General features: G+C 37.6%; 1 protein-coding gene across 1 annotated transcript in view; it reads left to right on the top strand.

Annotated features, from left to right (window-relative positions):
• Window positions 1–17,783, top strand: part of ATP11A (ATPase, class VI, type 11A) — a 173,802-nt gene that overhangs the window by 97,804 nt on the left and 58,215 nt on the right. Inside the window, exon 4 of the mRNA XM_009892154.1 lies at window positions 7,719–7,841. Coding sequence (XP_009890456.1) covers window positions 7,719–7,841 — 123 coding nt within the window. The remainder of the gene's footprint in view (window positions 1–7,718; window positions 7,842–17,783) is intronic.

Here is a 17,783-nt window from a genome sequence, read left to right as displayed (position 1 = left end):
TACAATACTTCATTTCAGCTGTTGGTCTGTAGCTACTTAAATATAAACTTGATTTATAATTAATTTAAGTGCAAAGGCTGTCAAATGTCATGTGTCTTACGTGACACTTTCCCTTCTAGCTTCTCTTATCACTTCTATTTGCAGTCTAGTTTGTTTCTCATTTGCCTTTCTAATTGCAAGTGAGACACTCTTGAAAGGATTTCCATGTAACAGTTCTTGACTGGGGCTAGGGAGACATGCAAGGAGGCACACTGCGTCTCTGTCCCGCTGGCAGCAAGGAGGAAAATGTGTCAGAACCAATACAGTGGGAGGAAGGAAAAAAATGAAGCAAAAGCATTTTTCCAGCTGTCTAGTAATTTCCATATTTCACAGATCTACCTTTTTACTGTCATCCCAGTGATTCCTTGAAATTGTTTGAAGATTGCGTGTGTGAAAGGAAGAGGTGACTTTTATCTGTATCACTTTTATTGCTATTTTACATGGAATTAAACAGGGAAACTAAACAAGATTTTTTTAAGAGAAAGCAGAAACATTACGAATAGCTATACCTAATGGGCTGGTATGTCAGCAATATTTGGAGTTTAAATTAACTATTTATGAAAGATCTGAAGATCTTGAGTAACTTAGGTTAGTTTTTATGTATTTGAAACAAAGAATTCCTATAACTGTTTTTAGGAGGAACACAAATCATTGGCTTTGGCATCTGTGAAGTCGAATGATTCAACTACTCGAGTACAGAGTGTGGAATTCAGTTAAAAGTGGTGCTCTAAACTGGAAATTGGTGAGGAGAAATGGACCGTCTACAAAGTGCTATATTAGAATGTCCCTGTACAAACTGATGTGACATGCTTGGGATATTAGCTGTATTAGGATAGTTTCAGAAGCCTTATATTCGAAGTACACTGCTCAAGGAGGCATGAACTGGAAGGCTGAGATAAACTTATTAAGTACACATTTAGAAACGTTTGTTATTTTTACAGAATATTTGCTGTTGTGTCAGAGTGTTTGTTCGAATCGCTTTCGATTACAGAACTTTACATGATTCCATCATCATGTTTCTGCATTTCTTCTTTCCAACTTCAAGCAATTTCACAAAACTTCGTGCAGCTTATTGCTATGAAGCCACTTCCCCTTCTGCCTGCATGCACAAGACCCTTGCAGGAGATGGAAAAGAAGGATCAGAAAACCAGGAGCCATCAAATGGCATAAGTATGGCTTGGCCAGGAAATTTACTTGTGGACCCAGCACTGTTTTCTGTAGTTAAGATATACCCGGTTTTGCTTCTAATCACATCCCTTACCTGAGATTCATAAATAAAATAACCTATTTGAAGTCAAGGAATATTTATTATCTTCTCTTTCTTCTACCTCTGCATATGCTTATGTCCACCATTATGTGATTTATTAGGCAATTGTATTGGGAGAGTTATTTTCAGATGTTATTTCTGATGAAAATCACCATGCAAGAATTTAAAATGCATTTATGGAAAAGAAATGCAGTAGTAAATATTATGTAGCAACAGTATAAGGCAACAGATCCCATGACGGTGACATCTCCCATAGGAAATGAGTTAATTAGTCATAGGAGTTTCTGGGAGATAGTTGGGTTTTTTTTGTGGTTGCCTCTGAAGTACTGCATTTTGGTATTCCACTAAATTAGTGGTTTAAAGGCATATATCCATATGGCTGATAGGTGCATGAAATATTTTACTTCCTGTTTATAGTACCTAATATTGAGGTAGTCCTTTCTTAAATTATAAAACCTGATAGGAAATTGATAATTATAGCTTTGGATTATTTTATCTAAAAACAGTCTTAATAGCTTTAAAGTTACACTTTTCATTTTGAGCTTGGTTCATTCATATGGAGGGCTGATATAATGCTGTGAACAAAATGTAAATCTTAAGTGGTCTATGTAGGTCTTAGTGAGTTTGCCTAACATTTAAAATTTTACTAAGATCCTTTTAAGTGGACAAGAATGTCACCCTGTGTCTCTGCAGAGAAATACATGTCAATTCATGAGATTTTTGCAGTGGGCTATTTCATTTCTTACCCTACTTTACTGGCTAGCAATTACAGGAAAATTATATATATATTTTTTTTATTTCTTTAGAGAGATTCTGCTTTTTATGGTTTATAGATCAGATCTGTCTTTAAAAGGACAGTGGATTTGATTGGATTTGGAAAGGTTAGGTAAAAATAAGCACACTGTGCCAGTGTTTGCATAGGGGGAAGGTTGCACGTTTACCTGCAGAATGGTGCTGAGTAAGTGTAGAAGAACAAGTACTCATTTGAAAAGTGAAGACAAAGATGAGATTATATGATCTCATGGTTTGGTAAATAGTATATGATAAATAAAGACGCTTTTCTTAAGATATTAGAATGGAAAATTAGTTCCTTTTTTTCTACTTCAGTGAATTACAGCTTCCTGAGATACTGAAGGTGTTTCTCTCCACTGAATGAAAAATTGGAAACCAAAGGCATTTTTAGTGCAGAGCTGTTGTAATGTATCCGATTAGATACCAGCAAAATATTCTACATGTGAAAGTTTTTTCACACTGTGCACCATTAGTTCTTCAAGCAGATTTTGAGCGATAATAGCTTGTCAGTATCTGTTACCCTAAAACTCCAAAGTGATTGAGCAGCTGTGTGTTTGGTGTGCAATTTTAACAACGGTACTAATTGGTTTATTGAGATCAAATAGTAGTGTTTTATTGAAACACCAAGCTGTTGCCAAAGCATGCCTCTACAAGTGTAAAGTATTTCTATGTGAAAGAACTTGAGTTACAGCCTGGATGAACAAGGCTATAGCTGATGCTGAGAATTCATTGCTGTCAAATCAATGGTTAGAGTGTACTGTCCATTTGTGACTCTTTCTGAGAAAGCATTTATCAAAAATGTAGGAGAGAATATTGTTCAACAAAGTGTACTTCCAGTATGGCCAGGGCAGATTTTAGCTGAGTTTTCAGCTGTACTTAATGAGTATTAACTTATTTTAGTAGGGTTTGTGTTTACATTATTTGGAGAGAGAATATAATTTTGAACCAAAGATTGTTGCTACTTATTATGCCCAAATTACTAGTTCAAGTGAGAATCGTGAAATGTCATTCAGTGTTTCCATTGATTTGCAAACCATAAGTCAAATCTCCTCACTAAAAATACGTGGAATCTTTTAAGTCAGCTACCTTTCCAGGACCTATCATCTTTCTGTCACCTGTTGAATACTAACCCCCTTGTCTTTTCAGATAATAGTTTTTTTATTAAATTTAGATAAAAATTAGGAGAGTAGCAAGCTCGTTTAAGTTTGGTTGTTGTGGTTTGGTTTTTTTAAATCAGAAAAATGAGCTGCATGAATATTTGAGCTCATACATGCATTAAGGTATAATCCTGTTAACTGGCTATATATAGTGTTACATAAAGATGACTTAGTCTTTTGCTGGTCTTTACTTTCTGTACTGCTGACCCTGCTTGAAAGACTAAAAGCTAAGTAATGCTTCTTCATTTATGTGCCAATGAAACTAAGTCTCAGTACATTGAGCTTTATACTATAAATAGAAGCAGATAATGCTAAGGTTTATTTATGGTTTCTTGGATGTATCCTTAATGGGCTTAAGTAATAGAACTTTAAAAAAAAAAAGTTACTATAGTTCATTATTCTGGCAGCAGAATTAGATTGCTTTGTTTTCAGTTACCCTGGTGTCATTCTGTAAATGATCTCTTGTGTGCAATACCCGAACATTAAAAGATTTGTTGGATCAATGTGTTTGGCTTTGTAGGTTAGCATTACCAGACACTCAGGTGGTGTGTTTTGACTTGTTTGTGCCATGTGTCCTGACTTCTAGTGCTGTTTCCCTAAAAGCATCTTTTTCTGCTTCATGCAAGTGAGTTTCCTTGTGGTCGTACTGAATAATGCATGCTACTTTTTGCAGTGCATTTTTACCTCACTGAAAAACGTAGCCTTACTGTTCCCAGCTGAATTTTTATACTTGGACTGTGAATGTTTCAGGGTTTTGAAGTTGTTGAGTTAGGTTAGTAAAGTGCATTTATTTTAGATTCTCTATTAACATATTAAAAACAAAAAAAGTTTTGTGCAAGCAGATAGCTAAAAATAATTAGATATGATTTTGTATTTTTGTGGTGAATTTATCAATTCATGATAAAACCAGATCCAATTAAGCTAACAGAAGTGTTTGTCTTGATTTTATATCTGTGCTGAAAGTACATTTTGTAGAACCTTTCTTTAGGGATGTAAATTCCATGTTGTGACATTAAGTTGGTTTACTTAGGGCTAACACAATACTCCAGGGCCAACAGACCTTTAAAAACTGGTAATAGTGCAGGAGAATGCTGTTTAGAGTTGTCTTTTGTACTTCCTAGCTTGAGAAGTAATTTCAGAGGACTGTTCTAACTGAGTTATGGTAAAGATCAGTTTATGCTGTGAAATTAAAAAATAGGCTTTTTAAAACTAGTAATGTCCTTGTCAATCTGGCTTAGATTGCCCCTCTACTCCACTTTTGTGAGACCCCACCTGGAGTACTGCATCCAGCTCTGGAGTCTCCAACATAAGAAGGACGTGGACCTGCTGGAGCGTGTCCAGCGGAGAGCCACGAGGATGATCCGAGGGCTGGAGCACCTCTCCTATGAGGAGAGGCTGGGAGAGTTGGGGCTGTTCAGCCTGGAGAAGAGAAGGCTCTGGGGAGATCTTCTTGCGGCCTTCCAGTACCTAAAGGGGGCCTACAGGAGAGCTGGGGAAGGGCTTTTTACTAAGGCATGTAGTGACAGGACGAGGGGGAATGGCTATAAACTGGAAGAGGGGAGGTTTAGATTAAACATTAGGAAGAAGTTTTTCACTTTGGGGGAGGTGAGGCACTGGAACAGGTTGCCCAGAGAGGTTGTTGAGGCCCCATCCCTGGAAGTGTTCAAGGCCAGGCTGGACGTGGCCTTGGGCAACCTGGTCTAGTGGGAGATGTCCCTGCCCATGGCAGGGGGGGTGGAACTCTATGATCTTCAAGGCCCTTTCCAACCTAAACCACTCTATGATTCTATAATAAGTATAAGAAATAAATGGTCAGGCTGGGCGTGTGTAGAGGGAAGGAGAAGCTGAGGGACTTCTTGATGTTTAAAAATTCATGTGTTGAATTTGCATTAGCCCTTTAGGCAATCGTCTCTGAACTCAGGCACTTAACTGTATCGGGAGTAGTTTTTGCTTTTATTTCTGGAATGCCCTTCCTAATGAAAAATTAGTAAACATTGTGCAATTTAATCTGCTACTTAGGAATACCTCACATTCTCTTGCATTTCTAGGAGTATTACTTTGCACAAGTCTCAGTAAATCATTTGTGTGCATTGTAAATTCAAGTGCACTGACAAGTAAAAATGTTGTGTTCCAATAAAATGGAACCACATTTTTTTTCTGGGCATAGAAGGAAGTTGGAATATGGAAAAATTTTCATTGCTTTATTTCCTTCCAAAATATTTTGGCTTGCTGAAAGAATCCTACCTGGTCTTCAGAAGTGGGCTGAATGCCAGTTTGCTTTTTAAATTGTGACAAGTTCAATCAGTGACATGGGAGTTGTCTGGCTGGAAAATCAGTGTAATTTTTAAACTAACCCATATCCCAATTTTGGATCCACACTGCAGGTATCTGATGTGTGAGAAATGTATGCGCACTCCCACTGAGTCAGGGATAGTTACGGAGTTTAGGATTAGCTGTGACTAGGCCATTGGTGTATCTTATGAATGGCTGTCGCTTTTACTTCCTCTATAAGTAGATTGTCTTTGTGTAATTCAGTGACTTTCAAATTACTGAATATTAAATAACAAAAATTGCTAAGAAAAATTTTGGTTTTACCTTTATTTTTAGTTTTATGCCTAGTTTTGCAATTTTGGCCTTCAGTAGCCTCTGAACATACCTCCATTTTTTTTGTAATGTGCAAGAATTAGTAATGATTTAGGGTCCTTTTTAACTAGTTCTAATATAAATGTTTGGGACAGCAGAAATTGCTGTACTTTAAGCCTCTTATTTTGCTTTACATTTTACTTCATGACTACTCAGCTGTTCTGTAGTTAATAGTCTGAGTCCAATAGGTTTTCCTTCCGTGTTTTTGATGTTCTCACCCACCCCCAAGAAAGTCATACACATCACATAGGTACTTGTTTTATAAGCTTAACTGCTCCAAATTTTCAGAGTATTGCAAGATTTTGTACATCTATTTCAACAATAATATATGTTGAAAGTTTGTTCTTTGTGTATATGTTGCACTTAAGGCAGTAGAATAATCATACAGAAATGAATCAATGAAGGAAATGTTATGGTGAATATCTTAAGTCTGAGGACTGTATTTTATTTTAGATTGTACAAATGAAGTAAATGGGCCCAGAACTGTTGACAGCAAGACTAGCTAGAAAAGATGCTATGTCTATGGGATTAAACTCTCTCATCGTCAAGAACTGCACAGCTACATCCAGCTGCTCTGGGGAGTGATGCTTTGGTTGTGTTAAATACCAGGAGCAGTTTGGTATTTGCTTGGTGTTAGATTGCTAAGTAATAGTCTGACAGTTTACCCTTAGACAATCAAGTACCAGTGCCCAGGAGCACTTTCAGGACATATTTAATATACTAAGTAGATGTAGCTGTTGAAGATGCAGAAGAGAAGCTTCCCTCTAATATGCTTGAAGGAAGTATGTGTAAATGCATCATTACAACATAAAACAAAGTCTTTGAGCTTAAATTGATTACATATTTAAATATTTAAAGTACTCCAGACTTGACCTAATGATTATGTTAGAAGAGCTGAAGCCTGGGATTCTCTGTGTAGGACAAAGTATTAGGAATGTATCCTGTACTTGAGAAATATTTTTCATACGGCAGATGAGAATTGGTAAGACTGTTGACTAAGGGATGAGCATTTTTGTAATCCAAGTCCCTAAAAAAACCCTAGCTTCTAAATGATTAAAAAAATTGATCATTTGGTTTAATGTAAATACTTTTCTATAGTGATTTGTACTTTTTTTACAGTGAATTGAAAGCACAGAAGTGCTAATTTTGGACAAGCTGTAGGTGTGGTGGAGTTTCATGATGTGAATATATGAACATTTTACTTTCACTCACCTACTTTTTTTCTACTTGCAGACACAGCTTGCATTAAAGAGCAAGAAGGGATCTAAGTTGACAAGCTGAGGTCTTTTCCTGGCAATGTTAAGAGTCCCTAAGCTTGTTTGTGTCTGGGGAAATCATTATTGCTAGTATTTCAGAGAACACAGTTTCACTTCGCTGCAAATAAAGTACCAAGTTATGGCTGGTTAGTCTTAAAAATGAGAGGTACTTGTCATATATAAACATTTTAATTACCACTGATTTTTGTCAGTGGTAAAATGAGTAGCAACCACACAAGCACCTACTGAATATCTAATTTGACTGAGAAAAGCTTAAGCCATTCTTCTTTTTTCAGTTATAAAACTAATAAGTCAGAACAGTAATTTTCATGGATTCCCTTTTGTTGTCTTAAGGGAAAGTGCAGTGCGATGAAAGCAGTTTTGACAATTGACTTAGTTTTATGTGTTTTACGATCTTGAGATTACACAGAGAAGTGTGAGGGGTCACACACTGATGCCTATGTACATGTTGATGATCAGACACATGATTAGTTAATTCAGTGTATGTTTTCTTACTGCAGAAATACCGAGTGAATTGACATGATGTCTGTTTTTCCCCCATAGTGTGCTGGAGAAGAGAACTGGGTAGACAGTCGGACTATTTATGTTGGGCATCGTGAACCACCTCCAGGCACTGAAGCGTACATTCCACAGAGATTTCCAGACAACAGAATAGTCTCATCAAAGGTAGTAGTATTATCTTTCATTCATTTCATAAATCGGAGTAAGTTATTCTTTGTGTGTTTATTTCCTTCAAGATTTTCTTCCTATACTTCCTACATATTTCTCCTTTACCATGACTGGCAAAGATAAAACAAAGGTATCTCGAGTTTCTTCCCAAAAAAATCTAATTGCCAAATTACTTCCAATGTGAACAGGAATAGAGTGACTTCTCCAGTGTTTCCTGTGGTACATAGTAAAGCCTTAGAGTGATATTGTGCGTTTCCACAAAGGAGTAAGAAAGCAATTTTCATTTGGTGCAACCCTGGGGTAAAGAAAATCTTCCCAAGAAAAGAGTGCATCCTTTGTAATCTAAAACAATACCTCGTAGTACTATAATATGATCAGTATAGAATGGTTTAAGGTTGAACGGAACCTTAAAGACCATCTAGTTCCAACCTCCCTGCCACGGGCAAGGACACCTCCCACTAGACCAGGCTGCTCAAAGCCCCATCCAGCCTGGCCTTAAACACCTCCAGGGATGGGGCATCCACAACCTCTCTGGGCAACCTGTTCCAGTGCCTCACCGCCCTCATAGTGAAAAAATTCTTCCCAGTATCTATTCTAAACCTACTCTCTTCCAGTTTAAAGCTGTTTCGCCTTGTCCTATCACTACATGCCCTTGTAAAAAGTTCCTCTCCAGGTTTCCTGTAGGCGCCCTTGAGAATACTGGAAAGCTGCTATAAGGTCTCCCCAGGAGCCTTCTCTTCTCCAGGCTGAACAGCCCCAACTCTCAGCCTGTCTTCATAGGAGAGGTGCTCCAGCCCTCTGATCATCTTTGTGGCCCTCCTCTGGACTTGCTCCAACAGGTCCATGACCTTCTTACGTTGGGGGCTCCAGAGCTGGACACAGTACTCCAGGTGTGGTCTCACCAGAGCAGAGTAGAGGGACAGAATGACCTCCTTCAACCTGCTGGCCACACTTCTTGTGATGCAGCCCAGGATACAGCTGGCCTTCTGGGCTGTGAGTGCATGTTGCCTGCTCACGTAGTATATGTGTGCTCAACAAATGAAGCATCTCTACAATAACAGTGCTATTCCCCTCAAAAGCTCATATTGACAAGACCCTGTAGAAATAATACTCTTTGTTACACGCGTACAAGTGAATCATTCTTAAACTTTTTGTATTGTGATATGTTTGTGTCCTTTAGAAACCTTCCAGTTGTCCCTCACTTTTTACTGGTAAATCTTTCTGTAAGCTTCGGGAGCTTTCCATGGGCAGTTGGGTTGTCGATGGTCCCCACCTGCTTAGACTGACTGGCTTGCCAAAGGTTTGTACTGCAATGGCATGGAAAACTGAACTTTTGCAGCTTATGTATGGCTAACACTACAAGAACTTCTAAGTTTTTAATGTGCTTTTAATTTTCACGAGCATACATCTTCAATTATGAAATAATGAATTCAAAAGAATAGCTTCTCTACTGGGAAAATGTCTTTTTGAACCGTGGCTCAGATCCACAGATTCATTTTGGGAACCGTAGTAGCATTGTGACCTCAAGGAACCACGTGCTTACCTTTGTGGATCTGAACACTTACTGTCCATTAATATTAATGGCAAAGCTGGAATAAAACCCACGCTTCTCTCAAGCCGTATTGCACTTATGTGAAATTTTCTGTTTTACAACCTTCCTTCACTACTGTTTTTACTACCTTCTTTCTGTATTTCGTTCAAAGACAGTATAATAACAAACAGCATAGTATCTAGGCATCTTTAATTAGATAGAATGTTCGAAAAGTAATAGCCCAAGTGGATTACAGTCACACTAGTACAATGGGAAATTCTTTGCTCTACACATTAAGTTTGTGTTGCCTTTTGGATTATTGACAAGTAAATACGTTTTATGCAAATCTTCATACTCCTGTGACACTTTTTTCGTCTCGTACATCTCATCTGGGACATGAGTAAATAAAGCTATTGAAATGACTGCTGATACTTTTTGAAATAAAAACATCTTACTGAACTCTGCAAGATGTTCTTTTGTGATGTCTCTTTTTGTGATGGTGAAATTACTGGAAGTTTCAAGTTACTGTGCTTTGCTGAGTGAGATTTTTAAGTACAACTTAAATCTGGATTGGGCTGAGGATCCCTGCCCGCAATTAGTAAATATGTATAATTTCAACTAGTTCAGGGAAGAGACTTCATTATGTTTTTATTTGGGTATAAAGCATGTTCAGTTAAATGTTTTAAATGTTAAACTCTTTATTTGTGAACTGTATCTGTAAAGAGTTTTTTCAGAAACTAAAGATTATTAGTGGAAATTTTTTTATGTATACAATGTTTCTCAAATTTTCTGTTTATTGATTAGACATCTCACACTTAAAAAATAAAATAAGTTGTCTTTGTGAAAGTAAATACAGTGATAATATTTCATGAGGGAACAGAGTTCACATAAATGCTTTATAATACTGAACAGTTCCTTAGACTGCTGAAAGCTCACTTTTAATGACAGTTGTCTTTATGTGAGAACTCTCCATGCTCTCTTGCTTGTACTGTCCCTTTCAAGTAAACTCTACTACTCACATGCTCCATCCCAAACAGCCTGGGTAAAGCACCACTGTGAATTGACTTGCATTCATTCTAGTTCTGTAAGCTAGTTATCTTTTAACCTTTCACTCTGTCCTTGTCACTTGCTCTCTTATGAACACTCTGGAGGGGCACCTACCACAGCTTAGGAAACACAGATGTAAGCTTCCTGAAAAAAGATCCAATGTACAACATTAAGATGGGAAATCCATAATTGTTAAAATAAAATAAAGATACATGCACGCGAGCATACTGTAATGTTACCTCAACCATGAAGGATATTTCCTTCATCTTTCATCAGTAAGACAGTAACTTTCAGCTATGCTTTTATAGCTGTTTAATGCTTATATAAGAAAGTATGCGATTGCTCTTCAAGGATGAGGAACTCTGATCTTCCAAGTACAGATTTGACCAATTTAAGACAAACTGAGTTTCTAAAAAGGGTAGTTTAAAACCATGAGGAAATCTCATCAATTAAACTATCTGTATTCTGCTGTACTAACAAATGTCCTGTTATAAAAGCCCTAAAAAAGACATCAGCTCGAAATAACTAGGAAAGTCTAAGGTTCATGTTATTTCCTTCCAAACATAAACTTTACTGTACTTCACCAGAGCTTTCCTGGTGTCAGCAAGATAATAATTTGATTCTAGTACAGAGGGATATTTCTTGTATATTGTAGTGTCACTGTGGAATGTGGCTAATACTCTGCTTAATGACATGTCCCTGTCCTGAAAAATGATATCTAGACAGACCTTGGCCAGACAAAAATACTCTTTTGATTTGATGTGGTAATTCAATTATGATTTTAACAAGGCATTACAGAAAGGCTGTGTTAAAATAATAAGATGCAAAAATTTGTCTTTTAGATTGTGCATGCAATTTGCTGATGTTCTAGAAGTAGTGACCTTTATAAGGTGGATCCTTATGTTGATGTAACTTTTAGCTACCTCTGCTGCCTAGGGTGTTAGCCTTTAAAGTAGCTGTTGTGTGCCCTTGATTGAATTTATTATATGACAGTGATGCAGCATGGCAAAATATCAACTGCTAGAAAATCCTAATGTTTCAAATGAAAAGAAAGAAAAAGTAATTGAATTGGCAAGGAGGTTGCTTGCTTTTTTTCTTTATAAATTATTCACATTTTTCAATTACTTACTGATTAGTAGGATTGCTATGTCAAAAGGAAAGTAAGTTGAACTATGCAGCAGTAGCAGTTAACAGCATTTGCTGGGAAACGACTTTTTTCCTTCTTCTGAAAGGGTTACAAAAGCAATTACGGTTTTTTGTTTTTTTGTTTGTTTTTTTTTTTTTTAAAGACTGGTAAATTACAAAATAACTTTTTTGATATTAAACTTCCTTAAGGTCCAAGCTTCATATCTTTGTGCTGGAAGTATCCCAATCGGTATGCTAAATAGAGTATTTGTATATGCATAGTAATGCGTAGTAATGTGCCTGACCAGCTAAGAAGTGCCAACGGTCCATCTGGCACAGTATGTTGTCACCAGCAGTAGAAGCCTGGGGAAGAATGCAAGAAAAAGTAAGCATAGAGTGATACTTCCCCCAAATACTCTCTTAGTGTTTGCTGATCTGTGACTTAGCCATTTCTGAGCCAAAACTGATGATTTTGTATTTACTAAGTCTTTAATGGATTTCTCTTCTGTGAATTTCTTCAATACTTTTTGAGCCCAAATTTTCAGAATGCATAGTTAAGGCACAGTTAAATTGTAGAAATGGTTTGCCAAAAGAAACTATGAACCTTCATTTTGAAACTCATTGCTAATTTCAGTTCATGTTACAAGTGCTTGAATCTGAGAACAACTGTTACCCCCGTTTATCTTCTTGATTCTGTTAGTGATCTTCTGCCATATTCCTTTCCAGCCTCGATAACATCGGTCTGTTCATTAATTGCTTGTGTGGAAGCTAGTTCATACCTTTGCTCAGATTTGGTCTGTACCTCTTCCTAAGCCAGCTGTAGAGTTTTTAAGATGGAGAAATGCACAGAGCGTTCAATGTACAAGCAAACTATGGATTTATATAGTGGCATAATGATGTTTTTACTTCTTTATTCATTTGTTAATAATTTCTAACATCCAAATTCCTTTTCCTGATGTTGATCCAATATCTTTATAGAACTACTGTGCTTCAAGGATCTTGTTCATTTGTAGACAAAGCAGGAATTTGCGTCTCCTGGTCTAGCTGAATCAATGAACTGAAAACTATTTGGATGTGTACACTTGTCTCTTGAGCAGAGGAGAAAGTTGTACAGAAAATAAAATCTTTTTTCAGGCAACAGTGTGGAGTTCTCTAAGAACATGTTTAATTACAGCTGTTTACTGCTTTTGACAGACAACCTAAAGAATGAACCGCAAGAAAGAACTAAAAATTTCAGAGATACCAGGATAGGAATAGCCTGTTGAATGAGAGATCAGAGACTTCCCGGTGTGTCAGAGACAGCTGACAAACTTAGAAACCCCATGAACATTCTGCAGGAGGACTGATCGTTTTTTCCGTACTGCACAGAGAAAGCTGGGTTAAAGAGACTTACAACGGCTTTTCTTTTCAGTCTGTGGGCAATCAGTGCATAGTATTTTGCCTTGATGATCCTGTCTGGCTGCAGACTTCTCCTGTCATGGGTTTGTAAAGAGAAATTTTTACAGCTACAAAAAAACCATTTGTGTCTGGGTCATGAACATAACTGGAAGCATTGGGGCCTAAGCTCCCAGAAGATGATACTGAAGAGTAGCAGGATATGAGTAAAATGCAAGATTGAGTCTACAGTGGATGCAGAACTGTTACATGAAGAACTTGCCCTAAAGTAAAGAGATTTTATTCAAATTAATTTATGATATGAAATTCTGAAGCGCTGACTTGTACTGTAGCTTTATTTCCTGTTCTTCCTATAAAGAAGCAATAAGGTGAACTTAGATGGGAAAACAGTACTATTACTAACTCCAGCTTCAAAACACTGCACAACTATATTCATGGACCAGAAGTGCTCCCAGTTTTGTTTCACAAATAGTACCATCTCCTGTTGTCCACATGTTTCCTTGGGACTTCTCATCAAATACTGATCCAAACATTGATTTGTATGAGAATGGCCTGAAACAATAATGCTGCATGTTGAGAATCCTGTAAATCACAAGGGAGAGACTAGCTACCTTCAGTGTTAATCTGATTAATTGTGAGACATCTCAATCGCAGTGACTAATAGTTAAATAAAGTTAAATAATTCTGACATGTTTCAGTGGATGTTGTTGAAATGTTCCTTTCTTCGAGCAGAAGTTCATGCCCTTGTGCTATACCTCTTCCCTGTAGCGCTCACTCTTAGTGTCATTATAAAAACACAAAGACTGAGGGTGTTCTGATTTCTCATTTCATTGGCACCTTTAGAAGAAATGTTAATACTGAAGCTTAAGGAAATATTAAAATGCCTTCACCAAAATGAACCATTTGGAACGCACATCTCTCCAAGGTGATACTTCATAACTGGAAGGATTTGTCTGGCCTCTCTAGGACCATGACATAGCATTTTCAAGATGAGGAGTTCAAACGCAGCCCTAAGCAATGACATTTCAAAGTCAAAAAAGCATCCAGAGCCTGCAGTGGGAACCTGCATGGTCTTGTGAAGCTGATAAGTATTTATGTGTAGCATGCCATGTGCAGGCAGAGAGGATGGGTAGACACAAATGCATATGGAGACAGGTACCAACGCAGGGAAAATTGTGTGTGCTTTTAGTGTGTACAAACTAATCCACTCTAGAAGCAATGGTAACGTGTAACTCCCAGCTTGTGCCCAGGTGATCTACTGACTCACAGCCATACTGGCTGAAGCAGAAGGTCAGATGCAAGGCTGCAAGTGTTGAACAGTCAAGTTTGCCCAGCCGTGTCAAAGGATCAGGAGCTGTTAGTAATGAAGAAAAGTGAATGAGTGTGATCAGAAAACTCAAATGCTTCTGAATCAATTGGACTGTCTGGTGCCAGCTCAGGGATAGCAATACTTGTGATGGGATGGGAGTGCATGAGCATGCAGTTCTCCTTCCAGGCATGATAATACAATATCCTTCTGTGGACAACTGCCAATGCCTAGAGAGAGCAAGGAAGAGCTGTTAGCTCTTGATGGTCTTACTCAGGGTGGGATTTCCAGGGCGAAGGCTCTCTGCAACCTCCTTTGTGTCCCCAGGAAAAACCATCTACCCTTGCCCTGACGCAGCCCAGGATTATTAGCAGTCTCCTATTCTCTGCTGGTACTGCCCCTAACAGAGCCTTTAAGTTAAGTATTTCATATCAGTATGGAATCTGCATGCAGTGAGAGAGAAGTGGAAGAAAGGAAGGAAAACAAGCAGTTCCAAGCTCAACACTAGGGAGGACAAGTGTAATTCTCATCACTTTACATATGAGAAAGTGAAGCACTCTCATATGCCCTTTCTTCTGTTTTTCTCACGCTGTCTGTGACTTCTGTCCGTAGTCAGTCATCCTTGCTGTAATTTTTTTTTCTTATAATTAATCCTCTAGATGCTGTGGGATGTCTGTCATAGGAGTTCCTGGAGATACAGCCCCTATTTGATAAGACTGAGAGTTGCTGAACAAGGACTACTAAAGATAGGCTGCTTTGTTTGTAGTAGAAATCCTGTTTTACCTGCAACTGTTTTTAAGGAGCCCTATGACAAAATATGTATGCTTGCTCATTCAAATGTGTAGGCATTATTTAAACTAATTTCCCCAAAACAGTTTCATTTTTGCATTTTGAGTGTACCGGTGGCTCTTAGTCACATGCAAAAGCCCTACATGTAACAGGGTTTACAGTGATCACTGTCATGTGAACCACCCTACATCATGTGGTATGGAGAAACAGGGGTCTCCCTCAATGGAGGGGTAAATACCGTGCAGGTGGTGCGCATTTTAATACTTACATCAAAATGTAGATAATTGTTATTAAATGACTATAAGTTATAGTTAATATAGCTATTTGTGTATATGTACATTCATTCCAAATTGTCCTAAACATTGCAAAGTGCTTTTCAAAATTTCATGGATATTACTATTCCAATTTTAGAGTCATGTGTAAGTACAGAAGTCTGAAGCTTTTTGCCTGAAGAAGTTAAAGAGTTGAGACTGATTTAATCATTATTACACATCAAAGAACATAGATCAGTTCTGCTACGAACTTCCTATGTGGTTATAAGCAAGTCACTTGGGATAGACAAGTCATACTCTTGACTTAGTTCTTAGGGTTTCAGCTAATTGATTTCTTTTTTTTACACCCTTTACTACAGTTTTTTCTATCAATTCTGTTTTAGAGTTAGACAAATTGTGTTTTAAAAATGCTAATATTTTATAAATAAAACTAATTTTAAAGGAATTGTCAAACTTTTGAATCAGACCTTTTTTAGGTATTCTGTTAAAGGGGAATAACTGTGTATGTAATACATGTAGTACTTAGGTTGTTTTAATGGCATAATATGTAAGGTATTATTGTATATAAAATATTATATAAATATATATGCACACACATACAGTCCAGTTAAGCTGGCAGCTTTAAGAATATATTGTTTCCTGGTAATTGATAGGTACTACAAGAATCTTTATATTAAAAATACTAAAATCACTATGGACATGTTCAAGTTTTGTGTATGTGTCTTGATCTGTTAAAAGAAAACCATGGAAAAACTTAAAGTGACTACAAGATTATTGTACAGCTTTTATTTGTTCTTGCCTGAGTTTATTGTCCTCGAGACAGATTCTATTTTGTACAAGGGCTGAGAATCAGCATAGCAAGATGTCCACAAACCAGAGCCGAAGCAACATAGTAGATGACATTGTCAGAATAGCATTTAAAGCGTTTAGAAGAAACAGTAGAAAAGATTGAGGGAAAGGAGTGAAATCAGAGCAGGTTAGAAGCAAGGTGACTATTTAAAACAAATAAGCTGTAAGAAACTGATCTATTGACAGAACTCAATAATGCAATATGGAGTGCTTTTTTTCTTACGGCTTCAGCTTTTGATGTCAAGTGATTAGTTAAGAAACTCTCCTTTTACTTAAGAAAATATCTGCCACTTAGGATGGAGAGAGAAGCCTGACACGTGAGAATTCTGGCATACAGATACCAAATGAAAAAGTCAAAATACAAAGTTTAAAAAAATTAAACCATTCTTAAGAAGACCCTATTTGATATTTTTGAATTCGTGAAACTGGCTCTAACAAGGAGGTGTTGGAGCTGGAAAGCAACATGGCATTAGCAAAGAAGATGCAAGAATTGGTGACATGGAGCAGGTGCCGCATGAGCGGGAATAGTGTAGAGGTGCGCATAAGTAGTCTAAGCACATGATTAGAGAAATACACCAGCACTGCAGGTGCTATTATGATTATAAATGGGAAGAAAATCTACTTGAATTATGCTGTTTTGACGTGAGACAGACTGATTTTACAGTTCCTTGCACAGTGCTTTAGATGCATCTGTTCGCACAATGTGTTAATCTCTTGGATGAATACGTAACTACTACTTGCTGTCTGATGTGTTATCTCCTATATGCAAAAAAAACATATGTGCTCTGCCCTCTAAGTCTTTTGCAGCAATTGAAAAAGATCAGTTAAGTCTTCCCTAACTTAAAAGCCTCAAGTGCATAACTATTTGGATAACCTTATTTCCTTCAAGTGAGATACAGTGAAAAAAGGTAGTTAAATATACATAAACTGTTTTTCAGAGTTTACAAACAGCAGGACTAGAAATTATCTGAAGAAGAGAGATTGTATTAACTCTCTATCTGGGCAAAATAATCTGATGAATTTAATATCTTCATTTTCTTATCTTCGAAGATTTTTATTTTGTTCCTGCCTAACTAGAATAGAGAAACAGCGTTGAATGCAGTCATGAGATAAGTCTTATTCTGAGTGGCAGCTGCTCTGTTGTTTCTTCTGGGAGTGATTATGGTGGTTAAACATTAATCATTGATTTGCAGATACTGCTCTGAGCTACTGATGGCTGGGGCAGAGGAAGGTCTGTCTAGACATCTAGCAACAAGAAAGCCTTCTGTTGGTATGTCGGCGACAAAAGGAAGACTAGGGAAAATGTGGGCCCACTCAGGAAGGAAATGGGAGACATGATCACCTGGGACATGGAGAAGGCTGAGGTACTGCACGACTTTTTTGCCTCAGTCTTCACTGGTAAGGGCTCTAACCACACTGCCCAAGTTACAGAAGGCAAAGGCAGGGACTGGAAGAATGAGGTACCACTCACTGTAGGAGACAACCAGGTTTGAGACCTGGTCTCGAGACCTTCAGAGGAACCTGAAGGCGCGCTTGTCCATGAGACCTGATGAGATTCACGTATGAGTCCTGAGGGAACTGGTGGATGAAGTTGCCAAGCTACTATCCATCATATTTGAGAAATT

Source organism: Charadrius vociferus, unplaced genomic scaffold (assembly GCF_000708025.1).
Source record: "Charadrius vociferus isolate BGI_N301 unplaced genomic scaffold, ASM70802v2 scaffold218, whole genome shotgun sequence".
Classification (NCBI taxonomy): domain Eukaryota; kingdom Metazoa; phylum Chordata; class Aves; order Charadriiformes; family Charadriidae; genus Charadrius; species Charadrius vociferus.
The sequence above is the reverse complement of the archived record's forward strand: the minus strand, read 5'-3'. Positions and strand labels throughout refer to the sequence as shown.